Raw genomic sequence first — 17,762 nt, 5'->3', positions numbered from 1 at the left:
AAAAAACTCAGTACCGAAGCCTAATCTTCGACGATGATAGTCTCAGTTGATAGTCAAATTGCTCTGCTCTCCTTTAAAGAGAATCTACCTCCACCGACAATGGTACTTTGATTTAGTGGCTCTGTTTTGGTATTTGGATTTAACTGTTCATTAAACTCCACCAAATTACATTCTTATTCTGGTGCCAAACAAATTTTGGCTGGAGCAATAAATAAGCAAAATAAAGGATTTTATGTGCCACTAGCCGGCAATAGGAAAGAAAAAGACAACTATGATTTGCCTTTTACTACTAGCAGTAGATCGTCTATAGCCAGACGTACAACTCAAAAACTATGAACTATGAGCAATTATATCAACATTTTCTCTATTTCCCCCCTTGGCGTTTTCTTTTGATTGTACAACATTAAGGAGGATTACAAATTTCCTATCCCTTCACAAGGCCATCTTTGATGAGCCAACAAAATTAACCTGTATGGGAAGCTCAGTAGCAGAGGATTTACTCACTCAACCAACAAATTGCAAAGAAACCGTGAATAATAATCAAAAGCCGGAAAAGAACTTTCAAGATTGAAGTGGCTGAAGCTCCTGCTCGGGAACAACCGCACCAACAGGCTGATATGTTTTGGATGCTTCTTGTCTCCGTTTCCATACTGACCATAGCCCAAGAATAGATAAACCAAGAAGTAAGGTGACAACTATTCCAACAACTACAGCAACAAGGTTCCGCTGCCACCATGTCCTGAAATGCTCCATAACAACCAATGTGAAAAAGAAAATAAGCAGCAGTGAAGAATACAGCAAACATTTAAGGCATCAACTGGTTCAAAATAAGCTGAAAGAAATCGTATCGCGTATTCATCCACAATGCCAGTACAGCAGCAAAGAAGAAAAACTGAAATAATAATCCACATGGTATTTTTAGCCAACCCAACTAAATCCACATAGGCAAGGCCTTGGGTATGATTTGAGACACCACAGGTCATTAGTAGCAAAGATTAATGCTTATCACATCCAACAGCCCTAATGCTTTGAAAAGATGCTTAATTTTAATGATAAAGAATGGTAAAAAACATACAGCTTAGTTTAAGAAAAAGAACTGCCAAAAACATGTTGCAATTAGAGATAGGTAATTTTTTCCCCTCCTTGGTGGTTCATTTTTCTTAGCTTAAGATAAAGACATACTGCTTAATTTGAGGCTCAATATTCCATTTGACCAGCTGGTGACTGCCAAATCTCTCAGGAAACTGCATATGATGTTCCCTTAACCGCAGAATTATGTTCTGCACATGACAATAAATATGATAGGTATTTGATCAATAAAGTAAACATTTAAGTTAATAAACAGGTAAGGAAGCAGTTGATATAGCAATCATTGTATTACCAATGCTGTTGTATTGGAAATGTAATTGTCAGATTCATCTGGAAAGATGCCCCATCTAACCAGGTAATCATGTCCTTTGGATGAGAAGTTCAGCAAATGAACCTGAAATCCAAACATTGGAAATAAACGGAAGACAGATAACTAAATTCAGTATCCAGAGCAAAGTGAAACTTGGAGACACCAAAATGCCGTGAGATAGACTGGCAAAACAGGTTCAAGATCTATTTATAATCAATGATTCCATTTTAGGCCATAAATCCTAGAATTAACAGCTGAAAACTTTGTTGAGACACCAAACATTAAAGCTAAGAAGTAATTAACTTAAACTACTTGTTAGACTAGTAAGGGCCGATAAAACAGAAACACTTGCCTTTGATTGTTGAGTAGAAAAAAGAAAAATCAATAACCTAACATATTACTGAATAAGAATCAAAACCAACATTAATTGAGTAGCTTTGTAACCACAGTGTTTCAATGCAACTTACACTAAAACAAGGCAAAGTAATTTTATACCTCTATATCGTCAACTTGTAACTCGTGGGCAATGAACTCCGAAAGTTCTGTGAAGTTGGGCTTCATGTGCGAGTTGTTAAGGCTAAATGACATATCGAATGTTATAACTCCAATTTGAAAAGCACCTATATGTCATACATCAAAGGAGGCAACATCATATTAGAGAAACTAAGGTTAAGCAAAATTATGGAATCAAACCTCAATATAATTACCATGCTAAAATTTGGATGCAATGTTGACCATAGTCATAATTATCGATCCATGAAGCTTGAGAAAATCATTCAATGGATGCAAATACTAGGTCAAAAATTAAACTACCTCCCTGGACATACTCGATTAAGGTCCATTTCGATAAAGGTCATTAAAGAAACCATAATCTATCCCCAGAGAGGTGTACACACTGATTAGATGTCATACGCAATAATAAGGATCCAACACTTGAAAAATAAAGCAAGTGTCAATTGCATGTAAACAATCAAAAAGTAAAAATCAATATTTCATTCTGGTCAGATTACCATGCTATAAATCATTAATGGAAATGAGGAATTAATAGTAATACTGTCGCCTATCTTACTATCCAGGAATAGGCCCAGAAAAGTTGTCAGGTTATCATATTAAGCAAACTATTGATATAAATGTAATCAACAAATTGTTGTAACTTTCAAGAAGTATATCCATTCCAAAATGGGAGAATATTCTATTGGAACATCTTATTTTTCACAATAAATTTTCAAGGAAATAAATTTTAAAAATTCATTTTCACTTTTCAGTACAGCCCTCATCAACAACAGTATCGAAGAAGAAGCTGATAGCTTGAAGTCATGTTGATAGTGTGTACATTTGCCTAAATAACGATCATACAAAGTCACAATTCACCGCATATTGCAAGAAAATGAACTAAGGAACCAAAAACAATATATAACTGATAGTAATAACCCAGTAACATGCTTAAAGAATCAACATTCAATGCATATCAGTATTTAAGGAGAACCGAAAAGGCCAACTACATTCTGCAAAGTGATTCTACCTGGAAGAACATTCAGCGGCAGTCCATCTGGGGCTAGCCTAGGAGGCATTCCTATACTGGAATCATTGCTAGAGGAAATCGAAGGTGGTGGGGCAGGAACACTGGGTAGCTGCAGTCTCCTCCATAGCTCAGAACAATTTGTTTTCCAAAAGCCTACCTTATCATTCCCCCGATCATATGTTACTAGTGTATTACGGACAACAATTCCTGTCTCAAATATGCAATAGTTAGGAAAAATCCCTAGGTGCATTTGCACTAGTGTGGGGATTTTTTAAAAAATTTTTTTGGTTTTTTTGTGTGTTAGAGAAGTTTATTTTTTCTGCACATCACATCATACATGCTTGATTAAATCATAAGGATTGTATTATAGGCAGTATGCCAGAGAGCGGGGAGGGGGATGGATGCAGGTGGTGTTGAGCAGCAAACAATATTCTGTACCTCCTAAAAGAGTTGTTGAATCTGAATTTTGGAAAATACCCAGGCAATAAGCACCACTGACTTTCATATGCTACAAAAGCATGCCATATAGAGAAATGTGAGGGAGAGTAATAAAATAAAAATCAACAATAGAAGATAATGTAGAAACATCCTGAAACCACTTTAAAGGATTTTGAGAACAAATGGAAGCTAGTTTGTCATCAAGAGCACTAAGATCAATAAATTACCCGGAACAAATAGTTTTCTGGAGACAAAGTCAATTTCTGTCCATTGCCGAATACCATATCAACCTGCGGAAAAGTTTTTGATAGCTCGGAGACATCCCTAATTACATAACATACACAATCAGACATAAATATTCACCATAGAGAAGTAAAAAATGCAAGATCATTGTTTAATAAAGACAGCACCTCCCAGCACCAGAGAAACAAATATCATCATAATTTGGGTCAGGACCGCGGATCCGTTTCAGAACATGAGTTTCTTTTATAAGCTGCATTTATACACATAAAGATAACCATGAATTTATAGTTCAAATGAAAGGACACATATAGATAAATGTAAACTAGGAATTCAGAATATCATAGTAAAAATAATAAGGGAGACAGAACTAGACATCGGCAGCAATCAGAGAGTCTTAAGTAACAACAAAACAAAAAGTAGCCCCCCCCCCCCGGAAAAAATACCACCAGACCCACTGCAGAAACTTAATGCATGCAAGTATCTACAATTCAAGTCCATTTCATATTCCATTGACATTTAGTTTTAGCTTCAGCTCAATACCATGAAAAATATTAATTTTTTTTTTAAAAAAAAACCTAAAGTTTTAATGCAAAAGATAAAACTCTGACATAAGGATAGAAATTGGAAGAAGAGGAACTTCCCACAATCTAACACCATAAAGCCAGCAATATAAACATACCACAGAGGCATAATATGTCAATATGAACTAGTACCATAAGAAGACTCGTTCAAATAGACTAAGATTAAGCAACAAAGTTGCAATGCCAAAATGGAAATGACAAATTTCTTGTAACATCCTCAACATTTAGTTGTGTGATTTAAATAAGGACTAATGCGTTGATGGCCTCAAAGTGCTCATGGTATCAATATCATGAATGCAGTAACTCACAAGCACTCAATGGAGAATTCTTTCAACAGACATATTAACAAAATTCATAATCTAGATGAGTGAAAAATATAAGTTTCACAGTTTCAGACAATGAAATATTTAAATGCAGATGATTCCAGCTCTCTATTGCCACCAATATGATTTAGTATACAATACCTAAATGAGTGATCATTATTCCCCCACCAAAAAAAAAAAAATTAAATCATTTGATATAACTGGATAGCATATGTTTTCGGTCCTCAGATGTGAATAAAGAAAAATGATTAAGCCTTTCTCAATAACCAGTTCCTTCAGTAGGGATACATAAATCTCAGTCAGGAAAGAATACAAATATCAAAGATCATATTTTTAAAATATGAATTTGATCTTGGAAACTGAACTATTAGATGAGGAAATCAGAGCCAACAAAACTTACGGCATCCTTAAAAGCAGCAAAAGCATGTCCTGGAAGGTAAGCATATGTAGTTCCACTGTCCAAAACTGTTCCATGCCCTCCATCAAAGATCCTTGGACTTACCTTCAATGGCTTGCCAGCTACACGTAATTCCTTAAGCTCAATGTTGTAATACGGACTGTTGCCAGCCAAAAACTACAGTGAATGTGTGAGATCCACTAGATGCATTCCTATAAAAAATGCATCGCCACAGTTAAAATGTTGCAAGAGCAACTTACCTGCGGAAAGGGTCTGAATGGGAGAATACCATATCTGGTGGAGGAGTGATCCCACCAAGGACCATAGCACCCCCACCGACATCCATCCCTCCATAACATAATGAAAACGAATCACTAATAACACCCTTTTCAACAAGTTGATCCACAATACTAAGGCGGCCACGACCCAAACCCATTATTCCATCAGCACGTTGGGTGTAAAGGTCACCGGTTTCCAAATTTTCACAGCCAAAAACAGCACGCTGAGGCACGAGTTCACTTTCATTGCCAAAAGAAATAACGTCCACCCCAAGCACACCACTGCTGGTGCTCATCTCAGCATATCGTCTCTCATAAATGCATTCCTTTCTATCATTGTCACAGTTACAATCAGGATTGCATTTTAATGCTTGATAGGTGTTAGACATTTCGGTTTGGAATCTTGGATCCTGAATAAAAATAAACTAAGGATTAGTTTTCAACCAACAAATATATTACACAACTTCCACACCAACCTCTCTGATCGAAAAAAATGAACGAATAACAAAATGTATCAATAGAATCACTCATTCTTTGCTTGGTTTCAAAGGATATAGGGGGAAAAGAAACAAAATGAGAACTTAATATAAACTAATGAGAATCTATCCCGTGGATCTTATCAATTTACGTAAATTAGACATACATTCAACAAATTTTCCTTTTTCATGCTAATTTCTCAGCGACAAAGCAGGGTCAACGGAAAACTTCATTTACTTTATCATGAACTTATTCATATTACATAAATGATTATCTTACAATTATTCTACAACCAGAAGCCGAATTCAATATAAAAAAGTGTTAATAAACAAAATAAATAAATAAACAAACAAAATGAATTACACAATACGCAGCTGAATTGTAGAGCCTTTGTTACGGCAACGAACGAACCTGATGCCTGCCACAATGTTGACAGGTGGAGCAAGGAACATACGTCACAGTGCTCCCAGTATCAACAATAAGAGCGAACTGTTGGGGCGGTGTCCCGATATTTAGCCGCGTGGTGTAGTAACTGCAAGTAATTAAAAATCTCAAATTTTGTAACAGAACTAATACATTAATAAATAAATAAATAAAATATTAAAACCAAATTGAATTGAATTCAAATGAAATATATTATATACAATTTATACCCACCCGTTGGAAAGGAGATCGTCGTAGAGACGCATGCGAGCATTTGGTTTGCGAGACAGCTGCGCCTGCAGCAGGTGCCGGCGTCGATCATCGGCGTGGCGGTGCACCGTAGAATTAGGTGAGGACAGATGGAGAGGTATAATCAACGGTTGCTGATCAAATTTGAAATTTCTCAACGAACCGACGGTGACGATGAGATTGATTCCGATTATAATGAAGAAACCGACGAAGAGCGAAGGCGAAGAAGAAGCCATGGTGGTCAACGGGAAAAATGAGGATACTCCTACTCCTGGGCTTCTCTTCTTTTAAAGGGGAGACGAGGATTGCCAAGTCAATAACTTTGCGATTAATTTGACAAAGCTTTTCTTTATTGGTCAATAACAAGACGCCACGTTGCAGCATGTAAATTATTTTTATAAGCTTCAGTCAACGTTTAATAAATAAGATAAATACTTGTAACCGATTTTCAAACAGACGTATCATCATTTTTCAATTGACGATTTAAGACTAATTATCCAATTTTTTTCTTTTAAACGAAGACTAATTATCCATTTTTTTTTTTTTTTAAAACGAAGACTAATAATAATCAATATGCTTTTATTTTCAACTCAACCGCACATCTGTATACAAGAACAACCAGCGGGAAATATACAGTTTACAGTTTTAAAAGATACTGCTGCTGCTGCATTTCCTTTCAAATTCCCCGAATGGATCGAAAAATTGCAAATTATATAACCTTTCTCACATCTCAACTTACAACCTAAAATGACAGACTGACTGACTACAACTCGAACACTGACAACAAATGTTACAACCTCAACTTACAACTTAGAATGACAGACTACAACTCCAACACTGACAAACAAATACTACTACAACCAATTGATTCAAACAGCCAAAAAGAACACGAAAATATTTCTCGAACAAATGGGTGAGACCTACACATGCCGGAAAACAGCTCTCTATATATATGGCGGCCTCCTCTTCTGGAACCAAGCAAGCACCTTTTTGCCGTAAATATTGCTCCGCATCATTGGAGAGTTTATTCTAATGAGATAACGCAAAGCATCGTGGACAAAACCCTGCTGTATCAGAAAAGTTATTAAAATCCTTGCAGCCATATGTAAGGGGTTATTCGTAATCTTTAAAATGAAAATAGTAGAGAGTGAGGAAACTGTAAATCAAGCCTCCGACTTATTCTGGCATAAGTTTTTTAATTAGCTGCATCTTTTGATGTTTACTAAGCTTTATGACGATTGAGTCATGTCTCAAAGCCAAACCAAGCAATTTGAATAATCAGACAGCCTACAGAATTAGAGTCAAATTTTCTTAGCTGATTTAACTTGGTTTGCACACAGATATGGGAGTAGATGAGAAAAGTCTAACCTTAGAGACCAACAAAGCGGACTGGATAACATAATTTCCAAAAGGATGCATAAGAAGCATAGAAACATTAGGACTCCTTAGCAGCTCAATAATAATTCTCGTTGACTGCTCTTCTCCTGATTCTAACAAGCACCTCTCTACGACATTACTCCCATACTTATTGCAGGAGAAAGATACATAATGCCCTTCAAGTTGTCTCAGAAGACTTGCTGTTATCTGCGGTACCCTCAGTGCCAGTAAGTGTTGCACCACGTAGTTGCTGGAGGAAAACAATAATACAGAAGCATATCAAGCTTATATCACAATCAGGCTAGAATTAAACCATAGATAGGTGTCTACAGAGGAAAATGATGTCAACTTCAGCAACAAGTTGATATGCTTCTCTATCAACTACATCATGACAAGCATAAGAGTTTATGGAAACAAACCCATAACAGTCTTCTGCTAACAGTAGTGCATTTGCTATTATCTCTGCCACCAGACGCTCTCGTTGTGCCCCCTTAGAGTATTCAACACAATGCTGCAATACACAACACCCACTTTTGTCCGTTGCAATTCCATAGCAATTATCTGCCACCTCATTCAATAGATACTGCCAAAATTGTCAGAACTTCACAAGTCAGAATCATGACTTGTTCAAGTCTAGTTTTAAACTAAGAGAAAGTGGGTCCTAGTATTGGTTTCATTTGACTCATACAATGATCACCAGTGCTTATTGAGTAGAAATCGCCACAAACTAGTTCTCCATATAAGATTGTAAACTGCCCTTCATTCATGTTATTTTAAGCACATGCACAGATAATAAAGCATTTTGACCTGCTTTGATGCATGCCGCAGCACACTGATTAGACTCCATGATCTAACCAAGCCCAATGGTCAGACAATGTTCAATTAAATAGCAAACTTGTTCACACAAAAAGTGTAGCAGAAAAATCAATTATTTCATTTCCTCTTTCAAAGAAGAAACTACATCCCTATAATCAACTTCACACTGAGCACATGAGTAACAATCTGTTAGATTTCATTGTACCAAAAATTTAGGTACCCCTGAAGCACTTAGTTTTTTATATTGCAGAAAGCAAGAAACAGATGAGGAACACCAAAAAACATGAAGTAAAAACGGAAGTAATCGATCAGTTTTAATTGTCACAGTCAGAGATTCTCATTCCCTTCCTCTAGTACATATTTAAATGGAGTTATAGCAGGCAGTCTCTATTCATCCCAAACTTGCACTAACAGAAACAATTCAAAAAGAACCCCCCCCCCCCCCCCGGGGCAATTCAATTGAAAGCAGCCTCTAAACGATGAAGGTTTCAGAGTCTCAAATTTTATACAAGTTTACATATTTTCAAGAGGCGTTTATACACATCCTTTGAATCATATATAAGTCTAAATGCAAAGAAAAGGGCAGGCTAGTTTGCAAATCTCCAAAAAAAAAAAATTTGATCCCAGAACAATTACTCGCTTAGACAAAAAATTTCTGATAATCCAAAGCATCAGTTGCTAAACACATTCATTATGAGACTCCAAATCATAAACTATTATTTTCTAAGCATGTTAAGTTACACACACAGGTACACTAGTATCAAAAGCAATTGCAAGAAGTTCAGCAAAAGAAGTTTGTTGGTAAAGCATCATCAACATTGTATATATAGCACTCTTTGTTGTCAGATGCCAGAACAATTACTCGCTTAGACAAATATTTTCTGATAATCCAAACCATCAGTTGCTAAACACATTCATTATGAGACTCCAAATCATCAACTATTATTTTCTAAGCATGTTAAGTTACACACATAGATACACTAGTAGCAAAAGCAATTGCAAGAAGTTCAGCAAAAGAAGTTTTGTTGGTAAAGCATCATCAACATCGTATATATAGCACTTTTTGTTGTCAACATTAGATAAGCTTCAATCTACCTTTAAACTTAATCAGCATCAATGAAGGTCTGGACCCCAAAAGATGTTAATGAACATTTTACTTCAATTACATACAAAAACAGGATGGTCTTAAATAAAAAGAAAAAAAGAAAAAAATCTCAAAAGGGCACTCTCAACCCATTTGTCCATCAATAGCCACTAATACGAATCAAGAAGCTACTAAAAAGTTTACCACATCTCAGGAACAGTATTTATTTATTTATTTTGATTTTTTTTTTTGGAAAGGTATTTATTTATTTTGATTTGAACTAGAATAACTGTATGGCAACATTCATAATCAATGAAGTAAAACCCATATTATTCCTATAAAGACATGACCTTCATGATCAGTCGTTAACCTTCAAAACTCAAAAGAAATGATAACAAGTCCTTGAACAATATTCTACCTTGGCTAGAAAGTGAAATTATTCCTATAAACGTATTAAAAATGGCACAGCAAATGGCAAGGTTGAATCAATAATCCAAACAGAAGTGATCCTAAAAGGATCCACATGAAGCTTGGTTTAAATTTTAACACAATAAAAACAAATAATAATGACATGTTTAAATTGAAATTACTTTAGTGTCTTCGTGAGAGAAATGTTTCACACAATACTGGATCACATAATGACCATTGGTGTCCTTGGTCAATGTAACTGCCCCAGGGCGTAGAGCTGCTAAAACCAATGATATTTGCTGTGGATTAGTAAGATTCTCTAACAATTTCAGTACAGCACGAATCCTACACAACGAAAGTAAGAACAGCAAAAACATTAATTAGTTTCAATCGAACAGTAACATGCCCGAGTCATCATCATTTTCTGAGACAATTCAAACAAACAACAAGAAAGAAAAGAAAACATACCCATGAGTGTTAAGACAAATCCGGACAAGTTGAAAATCATCGTTTGTCAGCATAAGAAGAATACGAGTCCTCTGTTCCTCACTACATAACTCTACAAGCTTTTGTACAACATAATTCCCAAATGGGTCAATCATCAACTCACACACACGATCAATCACCTCCACGAAAATCATCTCAATTTCCTCTTTCGGCAAGCTACTCATAGTCCGCTGCAGGTGGCGACAACCATATTGATCCTTGGCTAAAGCCACAATGTTGCCCCTCAAATCTCTCAAAGATGAACAATCAAATGAATCCTGCAACCATTGATTTCTCTTAAGACTCAAACTGGACATCCATTGGTTTCTTGGCACCGAGGATAACTCATTTCCGTTAGAGCGTAACCCATCAAAATTATGATTATGTAGAAGATTCAAAATGGATGAATCTTGGTTTATCGGTTCTGCTTCTTGGCAAGGATGAGAAAAGAAACCATTTTCAACGAGCGGAAAATGGTGAACGGGGTTATCAAAAATCCGATCGTTGACATTAAGATGAGAAAAGTAAGCAGATAAATCAGTTTCATCAAAATAGGATTTTTCGTTTAAAGAAGTGTTGGGGAGGCGAGGGCTTTCTTGACGCGGACGGCGGAAATGAGCAGCCGGTAATCCACGGGAAGGAGACCCAAAACGCGTCGTTTCATCCCGCAAATGTCGGTTACCGGGAGAGTTTAACATCAATGATGAAGAAGCGTGTGCGTGAGAGAGAAAGAGAGAAAGAGAGAAAGAGAGAGAGAGAGATCACTTGTGAGGGGTCTCGACTCTTGAAGGGTTTTTTTCTTTTTCGGTTTTTAAGAGGGTTTATAATGGCATTCGAAATAAACTGAGGAGCAAAAGATATTAATGAGGAGATTTGGTTCGTGTAGGATTTGAGTAAGTTTGGTATTTGGTAAGGTTTTTGAATGCATTAGGAAAGCGATTAACTTGAGAGAGAGATATATATGGAGAGTGAGACTCGCGAGTCATAATTCGAAACACTCTTTGCCGTTTGCATGCAATTTATGGAAACTCTTACATGCGTATAGACGGAGACTGGGAGAGGGACTTTCTTTACGTGGCTTGCGTCTGCTGCTGCCTAGGAAATTGTTGCGTCTGCGGGACCAATAGCAAGACAGTTGATTTTGTTTCGTTTTGTTTTACATCGCACGGCAGGATTTGCTTTCTTTTTCAATATTTTATTAAACATTTATGCTACTTTTTCCCCCTCCTATTCCCCTTAAAATAATAATAATAAAAAAGATAAAACATTATTAATTATTATGGTCCTTTCTACCATCAAATCTTATAACTTTAATTTTTTTTTTTAATTCGCATGCTATTTCATTAAATTTAAATGGTTAGCATGCAATTTCATAAATTTATATACATTTATTCAAAACTATTACCGATCTCGTGTAGAACTAACTTAGTTTTAAGCGGATTATTATTATTATTATTATTTAATTTAGATGAAATTTAATTATGTTTAAATTTAAGAAGATAAAATGATAATTTGGAATAATCAAAACTTTTTTTTTTCAAAAAACAGAGGAACTAGACTGGAAAATCACGGATGATATACGTAGAATCAACATCTATCAAATATCTTACGATTATTGCGCTTGAATTTAGGGTAATTTTTAAAAGCTTTTCAACACGCTTCAGTGTAATAATATCTCCCAGTCAATCCATACTATCGTCATAGACTAACTAATCTATCTCTTAATGGCCAGTCAATTTGCGCGTACCTTCCAACTCTAGGAGACCACTGATTCATTGAGGTAGTTACTAGGAAAGTCCAGCAAAATCAACGTTTCTTTACTTCGGTAAAGCTCAACAATTACACATACAAAAGGTAAAAGAGAAGGGGGAAAAAAAAATGGCAGAAGCCGACAGGGTTGCAAAATTCATTCTCTTGTTGTGTTGAGCAGTCCCTTCTTCAGGAACTAGAAAACAAACATCATTTTGATTATGATACATACAAAAGCTATTACATCAAAGAATAACTAAGCGCTTGATTCTGAATTTACTTGGCGAACTGGTTCTATCACAATATTAAGTCCTTTATCTCGCAGGTTGTAACCTATAATGAAGCTTTCTCATCCCACTTAGAAAAGAGAAAAGAATACCCTCTCGCGATTAATGAATGAACATGATTTCTGTGTATCTTACTGTGCAAAAATTGTAGTTACAGCTGACTGCTTCGATGGTTTGAAGCTGTTTTAATCATTGTATGATGGAGGTTAGAGATTATCATGCTAAATGAATAATTTCCTTTTGGCACAGCTGATCCACAATCTTCCCACTTTATGTGACAGAGATGTGGAGCTTCATCTTGTAGAGTCAATTTCCGGGATTTGAGTATCTCTTTGACATTTCTAAGCTGAAACAATTAGAAGAAAGGTCACTGCCACGCGTAATCAGATATATTATAAAAGCTACATAGGCAGCAGTCCCAGTGAAGACCAGAAATCCAAACAGCAGTCCCTTAACTTCGGAAACAAAGAAGTCCAACAACAGGTAACCATTAATCACCATCACCAGGGCGGCAACAGTCCAGGCCAACCTCTACAAAACAATAAACAAAATATTTTAACTTAGATTTTAAGCCATATGTGGAGTGCTCAATCAGTTATGCTGATGCCTACATGACTAAACTGAAAATGATCATATACATCATGAAAACATAAAAATAATTGAAGTTTGATTCCCACTTGGAAAATGTTCTACAAGTTAAAGGGAAATCATTGCTCCCAAAATTTTTGGTTTAGTTCAAGATTTATTTGGACTTCAGTTACTTAACTGGGTAATTTAGCATATATCTATACAGATGGAATTCTGTTTCACATGGATACTCCAACATATAGATAGATCCTCACTCCTTTCCAGACATTTCTTTACTGGTTCATCACAAATTTTTAGCATTACCCTGCTCCGCTTCATAACTCTAATCTCATTCTACCTGAACAGTTCAAATGTCAACATATTCAACTTCTTTATCTACTAATAATTATGCTAATGTACAATTTTTTTATATTTCCACAATTTCAAGAAAATAGGGCAACCACTGCAGTTGGCACCAGATAATTTTTGTGCACAAATATACCTTCTCATGCGGACATCTACACATTTTGAAATCTGGACAATGACCTTGTTGCATACGAATTTGCAAAAAGATAAAATATTGTGGACTCAAACACATTGCTAAAGAGAGTTGAGCAAATTTTGACTTCGATACAAAGAGTTGCAGCACCAAATTTTAAGAAAATGTGGATATAAATAAATAAATAAATATATATATATATATGCATGTACATGTAGATGCCTAGTGAAGATGAAGATGTGATTTAGATCTTGTCATGATAAACAAACAAAAATCTAAATCATCTAATGTATTAGCTAACAACAATATGTGGCCACTCAAATAAAAGTTATTAGTGCCTAAATAGCATAGTAGAGAAGTTGACGGCTTACTTCAAGAACAGGTCCAATTCTGAAGACTCCCATGACTTGCTCTTTGGACACCAAGGTAAGAAGAGGGATAAGTGCAAAAGGGATTTGGATTGACTGAAGGACATTAAGCCATTCATTCAAAATATCCAATGAAGCTTCAGAAGTATTAAATATAAGAGCTACAATCATAGTTGGCACAATTGCACAACTCCTTGTGATCAAGGCCCTCAGCCATTTTTTCATAGGAAGGTTGAGGAAACCTCCCATGATGAACTGGCCAGCATATGTGCCGGTTATTGTACTACTTTGTCCAGCTGCCAATAATCCAATACCCCAGATGTAAAGAATTGGTAAATAGCCTCCTCCGTACTTCTCCTGAAGATACTGCCCAGCATTAACCAGTCCTATACTATTGGCTTGCTTAGTGCCATAGAATCCCTTGGCGAAAACAGTTGTTAGAAACAAGTTGATCATGAAGGAGACTAAAAGAGCAACAGATGACTCGATTGAGTAGTAGTTCAGTGCTTCTTGAACACGGCCCTTCTTTTTGGGATCAATATTCCTTGATTGTACCAAAGCAGAGTGCAGGAACACATTGTGAGGCATAATGACACAACCCACAACTCCAACAGCTTGCCTAATTGTTTTTGAGCTGAGTCTTGGAACCAAAACACCTACAAGGAGGATCAGAACAAAATTACAACTAAAGGAACAGCAAACAATAAAATACCCCAAAACAGAGAATTAAAATTTTGTTACTTAACAGGTTTCTCACCTACTAAAAGTTCTTTTCCACTGGGTTGTGTGTCGCCAAACATCCAAGCAAACGATAAAGCCATAGTTGCAATTAATACAGCAAAAACAGCTTCCAGTTTCCTCACTCCATAGTTCTCTAAAAATAAAAATATGAAACTGTTCACAAAACAGAACAACAAAAACAAAATCTAGTTAAAATAGTGTAGATCATTTTCTCTGGAGCAAGGAGCAGCAGGAGACATAAATTATCAAAAAATGGAACATAATCCCTCAGATCATCTAATGACTACAAAAGAATTCCTATGTTTCATTCAAATATCAAACTCTAACAATTATCAAAATGAGGCAAAGGTACTGAATTTTAGAACAATGGCCAAGCACTCAAATTTCCGGTCAAATTCGCTAAAAATGCAGATTGAAAGCAGCTTCAATTCACTGGTTCTACAACCCAGGTAACCAAACACAAAATCTTTAATACTTCAAAGCAAAAGTTCAACTTCATTGGTTATGTGCATGAAAGAAAAATAAAAATTCAATATTTATAAAACAATAGCCTTAAAATTTCTCGCTGGGGACTCCAAATAAAATCAAATTAAGTATAAAAGTACGTACCAATCCAACGCCGTAATGATGACACCGGCCCATAGTGGCAAGACCCCGTGACTCAAAATCTGGATAGCAATGGCACTCCCAATTACTTCCTGAATATCGGCACCAATCAAGGCCACTTCAGCCATGAACCACAACACGAATCGCGCCCAATTGGGGTACTCCTCTCTACACAGCTCTGCCAAGTGACGCCCCGTGGCCACCCCTACTCGTGCCGACAGCAGCTGAATAAGCAAGCCCATGAGGGTGGCCCACATTAGCAACCAAAGAAGCGAGTACCCTGCTATCGCCCCCGATTGGAGATCCCCCTCCAGATTCCCCGGATCCAGAAACGCTATGCTCATTAAGAAACCGGGTCCAGTGAATAACCAAAGCTTTTTCCACGAAAAAGGCGGCACTTGGTCACCGTCAACGTTCAACGTGGAGGCTGAATCTGCGTCGACGATCAAGATTTTCTCTCGTGAATCGAACGCGACTTCCTCGTCGTCCTCCGTTGAGGACGGTGGTGACGGTATTGGAAGGAGGCGGTTGGTTTCATTGCTGTCTTTGGACCCGCTTTCTTCTTCTCGGGTTTCGGAGGAGTCCATTTTCACTTTCTTTGTTTTATCTACGCACGGAATATTCCAAACTCGGCAGTAGATTCTGTTCCACAGATCTCACCTCTGAGGACTGGTGAGCCGGCCGGTCTGCGTGTCAAACTTGAGTTAAAAGGAAGACGCTCGATTTATAATAAACTTTCGTTTTCCCTGAGACGTTAAGTTTGTTGTAATCGGAGGTGTCTGGCTAATTGGAAGATGACACGTCATCGATTAGCGGGTATTTTGTCATTTTGACGACATTATATGACATGACACAGTATTGTGCAAAGTCAGAACGAATGAAAATTACCATATTCATGTTTTCGCGAAATTTGCAATTACAGACTGAAGCAGGTGGTTACATGCTTTCTCCGTACATGGGTGACTTTTGTCCTCACCCATACATTCGTCGGCTGATTTCACAAAATAATTTTCTAAACTCAAGCCTGCGTTGCACTTGCTATCAAGACACGGAGGGAAGGGTTAGAAGAAATTATCGTTAATATTAAATTTATATGATTTTTTAATCCTCATGATAAAAATACGTTATCTAATAATGATTCTTTTATTCAATGCAGTAATGAATAAGTTAAAAAAATATAAAAATGCATATTATAATGTAGTGTATTTTTGGCTTTTTGGAGTGCGTGTTTTTATTATCATTTAAGATACTTTAATAAAATATATCTCTGGTTAGATTATTACTCTCTCTGTATATAGAGTATTGACTTAGCTCCGCATTTAAATAGTACATCATGTAGTACAATAATTTTTACCAACTTAGGTTCTTGGATTAGATCATTTTTGGATTATTTTCATCCAGCTCCCAAATGTTTTGACATTTTTTATTGTGTGTACCCAAATGTTTCGAAAATGCTCACTCCACACCCAATTTCGTTAATTTGACCGTTATGTTTAACAGAACTATTTGAAATTTAAGTAAATGTCCGAAATACCCCTTATCTTGAATTAGAGAAGAATAAAATGAGATAAAATGCTAATTTAATAATTAATATTTACATTAAAAAAAATTATTTAAAGGTAATTAATAATAATCCCATCAATTAAATTATCAAATAAATTTAATTTATCATCATCAAATAATATTTAGGGCATGAACTTCCAAATTTACCCTTTGACTGTTAGAATAAACAGTCAAAATAACGGATTTGGGTGTGAAGTGAGCATTGTTGAAATATTTGGGGACACGGTGGAAAATGTTGAAACATTTGGGGGCAGGACGGAATTAACCCATAATTTTTATATATTTGTAACTTTTTTATTTATCTTGGCAGGTAATTTCTTATATGAAGGCTCATTCTTTCTACTTGTAAAATTAGTTGTTTGTTTATCCTATTCCATCTTATTCGTATGAAAAAAGTATCAAGACACTACTTGAAAATTGAAAAGCGTAAAAATTATCCTTTTTTTATATACAATTCGCGTTTTCGTTGATGTTTGCTGTACAGAGCGTGAGCACCATTCTTTTCGTTGCTGATTTAAGCAAACAACAGGTAGGTGTGGACATGTGCAGTCGATTGAAACGAAATCAAAGAAAAGAATCAGCCAGCTTATTGCTTCTTCTTCCTTTTGCTTTGTTTTTGTGATAAAAAGCAAATAAATTCAATCGAATGGCGTCACCTGTGTTGAATTTGGCACCATATTATCATCTCATCTCATCTCTAACAGAAGCAAGTTTCCACATTTGATCCTTAGAAATACTATTTCTATTGATAGGAAACTCTTGGGATGTGATGCCTTTTGCATTTTGGTAAGCATTCGTCGACAAGAATAAAAGTGACAAGCACTGGCTACTGATCAGCACCATTCTTTTCAGGAGTTGGCTAAGTTACGGGTCATAAAGCA

General features: G+C 36.1%; 3 protein-coding genes across 5 annotated transcripts; all 3 read right to left on the bottom strand.

Annotated features, from left to right (window-relative positions):
- Positions 1-144: 144 nt before the first annotated feature.
- LOC18042339 (protein ASPARTIC PROTEASE IN GUARD CELL 1) lies at positions 145-7,336 on the bottom strand. The gene is made up of 13 exons (XM_006433533.2): positions 7,255-7,336; positions 6,316-6,614; positions 6,070-6,190; positions 5,164-5,591; positions 4,907-5,063; positions 3,770-3,852; positions 3,587-3,683; positions 3,360-3,429; positions 2,922-3,128; positions 1,895-2,019; positions 1,382-1,483; positions 1,183-1,280; positions 145-739 (listed from the first exon to the last, which is right to left on the bottom strand). The coding sequence occupies exons 2-13, from the start codon at positions 6,564-6,566 to the stop codon at positions 562-564; spliced, it is 1,917 nt and encodes a 638-aa protein (XP_006433596.1). The 5' UTR covers positions 6,567-6,614; positions 7,255-7,336; the 3' UTR covers positions 145-561.
- LOC18042338 (putative pumilio homolog 7, chloroplastic) lies at positions 7,009-11,491 on the bottom strand. Of its 3 annotated transcripts, none has more exons than XM_024184743.1 (5): positions 10,484-11,491; positions 10,198-10,360; positions 8,127-8,290; positions 7,699-7,957; positions 7,009-7,397 (listed from the first exon to the last, which is right to left on the bottom strand). In XM_024184743.1, exons 1-5 carry the CDS (start codon positions 11,197-11,199, stop codon positions 7,275-7,277), a joined length of 1,425 nt encoding a protein of 474 aa, XP_024040511.1. In that variant the 5' UTR covers positions 11,200-11,491; the 3' UTR covers positions 7,009-7,274. The 3 variants fall into 3 exon arrangements, with proteins under 3 accessions (XP_024040511.1, XP_024040512.1, XP_024040514.1); XM_024184744.1 differs by having other exon boundaries at positions 7,009-7,394; XM_024184746.1 differs by lacking the exon at positions 7,009-7,397 and adding an exon at positions 7,406-7,617.
- An 889-nt stretch (positions 11,492-12,380) lies between these two features.
- LOC18042337 (metal transporter Nramp2) lies at positions 12,381-16,280 on the bottom strand. The gene is made up of 4 exons (XM_006433530.2): positions 15,322-16,280; positions 14,729-14,865; positions 13,975-14,627; positions 12,381-13,068 (listed from the first exon to the last, which is right to left on the bottom strand). Exons 1-4 carry the CDS (start codon positions 15,903-15,905, stop codon positions 12,844-12,846), a joined length of 1,599 nt encoding a protein of 532 aa, XP_006433593.1. The 5' UTR covers positions 15,906-16,280; the 3' UTR covers positions 12,381-12,843.
- Positions 16,281-17,762: the final 1,482 nt, after the last annotated feature.

This window comes from Citrus clementina, unplaced genomic scaffold (genome assembly GCF_000493195.1).
Source record: "Citrus clementina cultivar Clemenules unplaced genomic scaffold, Citrus_clementina_v1.0 scaffold_5, whole genome shotgun sequence".
NCBI classification, from domain to species: domain Eukaryota; kingdom Viridiplantae; phylum Streptophyta; class Magnoliopsida; order Sapindales; family Rutaceae; genus Citrus; species Citrus x clementina.
This window is presented reverse-complemented; position numbering and strand designations above follow the sequence as displayed.

Coding starts and splice junctions, on each gene's coding strand:
- LOC18042339 (XM_006433533.2), bottom strand. CDS start 6,566: ATGGCTTCTTCTTCGCCTTCGCTCTTCGTCGGTTTCTTCATTATAATC. Junction 3,853..4,906: donor TTGCTGCTTTTAAGGATGCC/GTAAGTTTTGTT, acceptor GTATAAATGCAG/CTTATAAAAGAAACTCATGT. Junction 3,129..3,359: donor TTCAACAACTCTTTTAGGAG/GTACAGAATATT, acceptor TATTTGAGACAG/GAATTGTTGTCCGTAATACA.
- LOC18042338 (XM_024184743.1), bottom strand. CDS start 11,199: ATGTTAAACTCTCCCGGTAACCGACATTTGCGGGATGAAACGACGCGT. Junction 8,291..10,197: donor TCTCTCACGAAGACACTAAA/GTAATTTCAATT, acceptor CAATTTTGGCAG/TATCTATTGAATGAGGTGGC. Junction 7,398..7,698: donor CCGCTTTGTTGGTCTCTAAG/GTTAGACTTTTC, acceptor TTTCTGATACAG/CAGGGTTTTGTCCACGATGC.
- LOC18042337 (XM_006433530.2), bottom strand. CDS start 15,905: ATGGACTCCTCCGAAACCCGAGAAGAAGAAAGCGGGTCCAAAGACAGC. Junction 14,866..15,321: donor ATCATTACGGCGTTGGATTG/GTACGTACTTTT, acceptor TTTTGTGAACAG/TTTCATATTTTTATTTTTAG. Junction 13,069..13,974: donor GAATTGGACCTGTTCTTGAA/GTAAGCCGTCAA, acceptor ATTGTTTTGTAG/AGGTTGGCCTGGACTGTTGC.